At 47.0% G+C, this 8,325-nt stretch overlaps 1 protein-coding gene across 1 annotated transcript in view; it reads left to right on the forward strand.

Annotated features, from left to right (window-relative positions):
* The first annotated feature begins 1,150 nt into the window (after positions 1-1,150).
* Positions 1,151-8,325, forward strand: part of ZNF248 (zinc finger protein 248) — an 18,393-nt gene continuing 11,218 nt past the window's right edge. Inside the window, exons 1-3 of the mRNA XM_006101185.3 lie at positions 1,151-1,172; positions 1,311-1,411; positions 1,506-1,547. Of these exons, the coding sequence (XP_006101247.1) occupies positions 1,533-1,547 (15 nt within the window). The 5' untranslated portion in view covers positions 1,151-1,172; positions 1,311-1,411; positions 1,506-1,532. The remainder of the gene's footprint in view (positions 1,173-1,310; positions 1,412-1,505; positions 1,548-8,325) is intronic.

Raw genomic sequence — 8,325 nt, forward strand, 5'->3', positions numbered from 1 at the left:
GGTTGGCGTGGGATGCGGGCTCCAGGGCTGGCGAGGGCAACGGCGTTTCGCCCCGAGCTAACGCGCCCCCGTGTGGCCGCCGCTGGGAGTGCGCGTGCGCGACGCGAGCGCTGGGCCCGCGGGGCAGAGCGGGACTGGGACTGGGACGCAGGAGTGCGCGTGCGCGGCGTGTGCGCGTGCCTGGCGTGTGCGCTGGGCCTGCGAGGAAAGGGGCCGGGGGTTGGTAGTACGTGTATCGCCGGACCAAATAGCCCCCGGAGACCCTGATTTTCCATCTGTGAAATGCGGTGTTAGGGACACTCGCCGCCCTGTGCTGTTCTGAGCGCCTGCGCGTTGCTAGCTGCTGTATGTTTGTTGTGCGTGTGACCTGCGGCTGGAGCTGGGACTGGTCTGCGGGGCCTCGTTTCCCCGTTAACTCTGGGGAGACGGGAGGGAAAAGGGCTGGGCTGGCTGGCACCGAGGGCCCCCCCAGGCTCCAGCATTCTCCAGACCCCAAGTTAGTATTCATTATGTGCTCATTTGCTGTGGGTTATGTGTAATCACGGCACAGCCTCTGGAAGCCATGGGAGGCTGTGTGACGGGAAGAGGAGAGAGGTGAGCTGGAGCCGAGGGCGGCGCACAGGCTATGCAGCACATGCCACCCCTTTGGCGAGCTCGTGACCTTGTCGTGGGGATGGAAGGCTCACCAGCGACAGCTGAGGAAATTGTCATAATTCCTCCCCAAATACCCGCTACACCTCTGGTCCTCGGTCCTCGGTCCACTCTTCCGGAGGTGAGCTGCCTGCAGCGTCCCGAGGATGATTGTTGATGGCACCTAGAGAAGATGCGAGGTCCCCCCTCTCCTGGCCTTCTGCGGGCAGGGCCTTTCTGGATGATCTCGTTTGACCTCATTTGAAAGGTTTTTTAAAAAATGAGTCTGAGAAGGTGACCGGCTCAGATCATGCCATGTGTTAGTGGTGGGACCGAGATGAAAAGGTAGGTCTGCAGACCCCCGAGCTACTGCTCATTTTGTCAGTTAGGTCAAAGCTGGTTCCTTATTAAAAGATCTTTTTGAAAATTGTGAGCAGGTTAGAACAAACATTAAAAATATTACCTGGTCGTAAACATCCCCATCCCTTTTTTTCAGGGGTTTTTTGGATTATTTGACCCCAAAGGATTAATGTTGCTCGCAGGTAAAGAGATAAGCAATATGGCTTGAGGGTTTCTTTTTCTCTACAACATCAGTTTTAACAAATCCGTGGCGTTTCCTTCTTTAGATTACTGTTCTATGTTAAAAGCATCTTCTTATGTTTTTAATTTTTGTGTCGCAGACCCTAAATTGGTAATAAATCAGTAAGAAACAAATATTACACTCACTCAGTGAAAAGTGTCATGTCTAAGCTCAGCATGTATTGGAGCCACACGTGGACATGTAAGTATCCTGCGTGTGGAGCTGTGCAGGCAGGTCAGTCCAGGAACTGCACGGCAGGCCAGTTCTCCTGACTTCCTTCTTCCTTCTCCCTTAGCACTGCCTCCTCCTCTAAGAACAGAAAATGAACAAACCCCAGGTGAGTGTTTTGTTTATGTATTCCCACATGTTTTAAAATGTGTTTTCTAAATTTTATAAGGGTTCATATTTTTAAAATGAAAAAGTAGAAATAGGCAAAGTTTTACATTAAGGGAAACGTAACAAGAGAAGTAAATCCAAAAGGACAGTTGGTAAAATCAGGTGCAAGATGTTTAATTTTATTGTAAAATTTTCTCTGATCTTCCTAATGACAACACTGACATACATGCAGTCTGTTGCCTATCATCATTCTTTGGTGGAAACAGTAAATGCTAAGGCAGAACTGGGTGGGTATACTTTTCAGGAGACCCAACAGTGAGGTGTGAGTCCACAGCTGTTCATGGTCCTGCTTGATCCAGGAATAAAAACCTGGAAGATCTGGCTGAATGGAGGGACTTTATGTCCCCAAATAACTCCCCGTAAATGTTTGTGTCGGCGCGTTTGTATTTCTAGCGTGAGTAGTAGACAGCTCTGACGTTCATTTCTGCATTTGTCATTTACATTTCAACCTAATGAAGGCAGTCTTGCTGCATCACCACTGCACCTTGAATCAGTTCTGGAAAAGGCCACCAACTTGTAGTAAAATCCAGCTTTTGTCTTTGTCTTACTTGCCTCCTCTGCAGTACTTGGCACTCTGATCTATCGTCTGTTTTGAAAGTGTCCTCTGTTGTCTGTGACACTGCCCTCCTAGCTGTCTTTACCTACTCTGTCCCCCAAGAAGTGTCTTTTTCTTTTCTTACCTGTTCTTGGTCCATTGCTCTCCTCAGTCTACTTGTTTTTTATGACCGGTATTGCTTTATATTTTCTTAAATAAAATAGTTTTGAATTGGTGATATATTAACATGGTTAAACATGTGATATAGAAGACAGTAACTTAAAAACTCACACTTCCATCCTCTCTGTACCTGATGCTCCCTCTCTGTTTGGTGACATTTATTTATCACTTAAACTGAGACACTTTCACTGAGAGTGAAAGAGGTTCTGCAAACAATTATGCTGGGACAACTGGCAGGTGTTGGAGCAGTTCCAGACAAACTGAAGTGCATGGTCACCCTACTGTTGGTATCCATTATTAACGATTTCTTGTTTACCTTTCAAGTGTTTCTTTATTCAATTAAAAGAAAATATGGGTGCATATTCTTGTATGCCCTCTCTATTTAAAATGCTTCCTTAAATGCTTCTCAAATTTAGATGCATCTGTACATTTTGTTAAAATGCAGATTTTTGATGTAGTTAGTAGAGCTGGGTAGAGTCTTGAATTCTATATTTTTAATAACCTCCCAAGTGAAGCTGATTCAGCTGTTAAAGTTACCACAACAAATAGCAAATCTATACACTATTTTCCCTTTTCGGCATTTTCTTTCACCTTTTTTCATCCTGTCCCAGAGAACTCTCTATAACAGAACATGGATTGCTGTTTCTTTTGTGTTATAACTGTATAGTAATTCAATCGTGAATGTCCCATAGTTTATTTAACTAGGTATTAACTATTTCTAACCTTTTTCTGTTACAAGCCATGTTTTAATGAATAACCTTGTAAGTATAGATTTATTCCATCAAATAAATTACCATAAGTGGAGTTGTCAGATCAAAGGGTGAATAAAAATGTATAAACTTGATCAGTTTGGTGGAATTATAATATCATTTTATGTTCCCTTTACACTACATGAGAGTGCTTGTTTCTCCTCAGCTATTTTTTATACACTATGTGGTTCAACTTCTGGCAACTAATAAGTAAAAAGTGATATTTTATGTAGTTTGCATCTGCAAGTTTCTTAATTCTGAGTGAGGCTGAATATTTTTTCATGTATCTAAAAGTTGTCTTGTATTTATATTTCAGTGAACTATCTGTTCATACCTCTTGCCCATTTTGCTCCTAAGTTTCTGGCTTCCTTTTTTCAGTGGCTAGTTAGCTCTTTATTTATATTAGGGATACTAATGCTTGTTTATTATATGGGTTACAAACTATTATGTTTTGGTATATTATTTGTTTTTTGGTAATTGCTCTGGTTTCTTTTATTGGAACCAAGATTGGGAGGCTATTGCTGCTGGTGTGTCATTGCTTGTAGACACCCTCTCAGCTGACTGAACAAGGAAAAATAGATGTCTCTACTAACTCACGTATATATATATATATCTATAAGTATTTCCGTATGTAACCATCTGTATCTATAGTAACTATTAGTCCATATTGATGTCTCTTGCTGTAATCATTGCCACATGGAACATTCTATCTAGCCTTCTCCCTTTGCTTGTCTGTATTCTCCCACACTAACAATGAGAATCTGGCTACCACCATTCGAATTTCACATAATTATTTATTTTCAGCATACATGTATAAGTGATTTTAGAATTGTTTCCTTACAGTTTTTGGCATCCTGAATTAAACTTCTAGACACATTCACATGTAGGTTTTTGCATGGATGTAAATTTTTGAACACCTGGGGTGTGAAATTGCTAGATCATGTATTAAATAAGACTGTGTTTCTTTGTGAGAAACTGCCAAACAGTTTTTAGGGGTGAGGTGAGTTGATGAGATGCCTCCTTTGTTGCTTTGCCCTTGCAGCAGTGGTGACCAGTGGACCTCCGTGGAGTCCCCTCTGTGCCTCCACCCATCCCTGCGATTAGTCACAGAGTGCGCCCTTTGCTCAGAGAAAGTGTTTCTGCAGTAACATTTCTCGGGTTTGCAGATAATGTGCTCTGCAACCTAACACGAAGGGTGAAGGGAGGCGAGCTCTGGGTGGTTTAAGGAAGGTGGCCAGGCTCCTGGGCTTTGTCTGGAATTCTCTGTCTGGAAAGCCAATTGCCAGACAACCATGGCCACATCTCTGTGCTTTGTCCCTGCCCTGGACACTGGGCTCAGCTGAAGCTCATACTGCCCACTCCTGCAGGAATGCTTACTAAATCTCTTGGCTTCTTTTGGCTGAAGGGAGTGCCATTCACAAGATTCCTCTGTCTGGACCAGTGATGGCGAACCTTTTGAGCTCAGCGTGTCAGCATTTTGAAAAACCCTAACTTAACTCTGGTGCCGTGTCACATATAGAAATTTTTTGATATTTGCAACCATAGTAAAACAAAGACTTATATTTTTGATATTTATTTTATATATTTAAATGCCATTTAACGAAGAATCAACCAAAAAAATGAGTTCACGTGTCAGAGGTGACACGCGTGTCATAGGTTCGCCATCACTGGTCTGGGCTGAGCCCCACAATGAGCTCTTGCCTGCAGGGCTGCGTCCATGGCTCCTTTAAACTCTTCTCCCTTCTTGTCACCCTGGTTGGCTCCCACTTGCCCACCTTTAGATGTTTCAATGTGAAGATCTCTCAAACATGTTTGTGTGTTGAACAAAGAATTCTTTGTTGAATTATAGCTGTTCAAATTGTTGAAATTTCAAGGGGCAGGACCAAGGGGATCTCTCACACCATCATTCCTCTGACATCACAGGTTACCAATTTAAAAACTTGTATATCTAACATATACATTTGATGCTATACATTTCCCTTTATGCACTGCTTTCACTGCATCCCACAAATTTTGATGAGAGGTATTTTCATCTTCATTTTATTTAAAATATATTAAAATTTCTTTAGAGATTTCTTTTTTGACCTATAAGTTATTAAATGTGTTGTTTAATAACACATTTAGTATTTGGGGGATTTTAATAACACAAATAGTATTTGGGGGATTTTCCAGCTGTCACTTGCTTATTAATTTCTATTTAATTCTATTATGGTCTGAGGACATATTTTGTATGATATACAAAATATCACACATTAACGTGTGTTTTGTGGCCTGGGCTATGTTCTGTCTTGGTGACTGTTCCATGTGAGCTAGAACGGAGTGATAGAATGTATATTTTATTGTTTGGGATAAAGTCAGTTAGATCATGTTGAATGATAGTGTTGCTCAGGTCATCCATATACTTACTGACTTTCTGCCTGCTCGATCTCTCAATACTAGAGAGAGCATGAGTCTCCAGCTATGATCCGGTCTATTTCTCCTTTTCAGTTTTATCAGTTTTTGTTGTATGTATTTTGATATTCCTTTTGTCAGATACATACATGTTTCAGATTGTCTCTGTAGTATGATTTTGAACCCATCTAATGAGTTCTTAGTCTCAGCTCTAGAATGCCCTTTCAATGTATGTGTGAGTGTCTATATGTACATGTGTGTACGTATATACATGTATCGGAGGGCCCCAAGAGCATTCCCAGGTTCAGTGACTCATTGGGGTGACTCATTATGTAGTTGTACTTATGGTGGTGACTTATTTAAGTGAATGGATACAAAGCACAGTCAGCATAGGGAAAGGCACATGGGGCCTAGACCAGAGGAAACCAGGCACAGGATTCTAAGTCTTCTCCCAGGACACACTTAGTCCTCTAGCAATGAGCTATGACGACAAACATGAAATGTCTGCCAGGAAAGCTCAGTAGACACTCAGTGCTCAGAGTTTTTATCAGGGGATAGTCACATAGGTACTCTTCTGCTTAGCACCAGATGGAACGCACATGTACAACATAAACCACATTGTTTGCATAAATAGTCTAGGCTCAGCGAACCATTGTTATTAGAGAACAAGAGGCCCAGTGCACAAATTCATGCATGGGTAGGGTCCAGCCGGCCCATCCCAATGGGGGCCCATCGGGCTGGAGGGAGGGAGGGGCTGTGGGTGGTTGGCTGGCCGGCCCCGCCCCCGATCGGGATGTTGGGGACCAATCGGGAAGGGACATGGCCAGCCATGGGGGGGCACCAATTGGGGCCCGGATCAGGCTGGTTGGCTGCTGCAGTGCACTTCATAGCCACTGGTCATTCTGGTCGTTCTGCCATTCTGGTCGCTGGGCTTTTATCCTATACTAGAGTTCTGGTGCACAAAAATTCATGCTCTCGGCACGGGGGAGGGCCCTCAGACCGGCCTGCATCCTCTTGCAGTCCGGGAGCCCTCAGGGGATGTCCAACTGATGGTTTAGGCCTGCTCCCCAGGCCCAGCCGCAGTCTGGCCTCCCTCTGTGGGAAGTGATCTGTGGGCCGATCAGGGGATGGCGTGGGCAACAAGTGGCAGGCCCCGCCCCCCATTGTGCCACTGCCACTGGTGGCCTCCCTCTGTGGGAGGCAACCCTGGCAGGCTGATCGGGGGGTGGTGCCGAGTGGCCCCGCCCTGAATTGCCCCACTGCTGCCACCGCCTATGGCCTCCCTTGGCAGGAGGCGACCGGGTGGGTGATCAGGGGATGGTGCCGGCCCCCATCATCCTGCCACTGGTCGCCACCCCCCCACCCCATCACCGTCCCCTCCCTCTGCCCGCTGGCACGCACCTTGGCTGGCCTAGCGCCACCTGCTCGCCAGCCCTGCCCCCTGCCAACTGGTCGTTCCGCCGTTCGGTCAATTTGCATATTGCGCTTTTATTATATCCTATCTAATAAAGAGGGGATATGCTAATTGACTCTCACACCATCGCAAAGATGGTGGCACCCACAGCCAATAAGGAGGGAATATGCTAATTGACTGTCCCACCCTCAAATATGGTGGCACGCACAGCCATAAGATGGCCAGCAGGGGAGGGCAGTTGGGGGCCAAATATGGTGGCACGCACAGCCACAAGATGGCCAGCAGGTGAGGGCAGTTGGGGGCGACCAGGCCGGCAGGGGAGGGCATTTGGGAGCGATCAGGCCGGCAGGGGTACAGTTAGGCATCGATTCGGCTGGCAGGGGAGTGGTTAGGGGGTGATCAGACTGGCAGGCAGAAGTGGTTTGGGGCAATCAGGCAGGCAGGCTGGCGAGTGGTTGGGAGCCAGCAGTCCCAGATTGTGAGAGGGATGTCCCTGTGGGATCGGGCCTAAACCAGCAGTCAGACATCCCCCGAGGGGTCCCAGATTGGAGAGGGTGCAGGCTGTGCTGAGGGACATCCCCCCCCTCCCAGTGCACGAATTTCGTGCACCGGGCCTCTTGTCTACACTAATAAAAGAGAAACATGCTAATTAGCGTACAACCGCTACCCTTCCCATTGGCTAATCAGCATATCCTTATGCAAATTAACTGTCAGCCAAGATGGCGGCCGGCAGCCATGCACTGAAGCGAACAGGGAGGCTTGCTTTGCTCCAGTGACTGCGGACTCCAACATTCCCCGCCTGACTTGCCAGCCTCTCAGTTGCAACTCTAAGCAACTATGTTGCAAATGTAGAAGCTAAACAAAACCCCAGAAACCGGCTTTCAGTCAGCCGGGCTTCAGCCAGCCTGGGCGCAACATTGTATCAATGTTTTCAGCAGCGAGGCCTCAGAGCTAAAGCTGGCCCAGAATAAATAAAAAAAAAAAGAAAAAAGGAGCGGTTGGGAGCTTCAGTCACCCGCCAGTCGGAAAACGGCCCTCAGCCCCTCACCCAGACTGGCCAGGCTCCCCAGTGGGGACCCCCACCTTGATCCAGGACACGCTTCAGGGCAAACCAGCCGGCCCCCACCCGTGCACCAGGCCTCTATTCTATATAGTAAAAGGGTAATATGCCTCCCAGCACCGGGATCAGCGGAGCAGCAAGGCTCCCGGCACCGGGATCAGTGTGACAGGGGGCAGCGTCCAAACCCCCTGATCGCCCTGCGGCTCTGTGAGTGACAGGGGGCGGGGCCACAACCTCCCTATCCGCCCTGCTCTGTTTGTGACAGGGGAAGGCACCCCAACCCCCTGATCAGCCCTGCTCTGTGCCTGATAGGGGGGGAGCTCCCCAATCCCCTGATCGCCCTGTAGCTCCTGTGTCTGACAGGGTCTGATGGACCTGCCCCATTATCGG

This window comes from Myotis lucifugus, unplaced genomic scaffold, assembly GCF_000147115.1.
Source record: "Myotis lucifugus unplaced genomic scaffold, Myoluc2.0 scaffold_343, whole genome shotgun sequence".
NCBI classification, from domain to species: Eukaryota; Metazoa; Chordata; class Mammalia; order Chiroptera; family Vespertilionidae; genus Myotis; species Myotis lucifugus.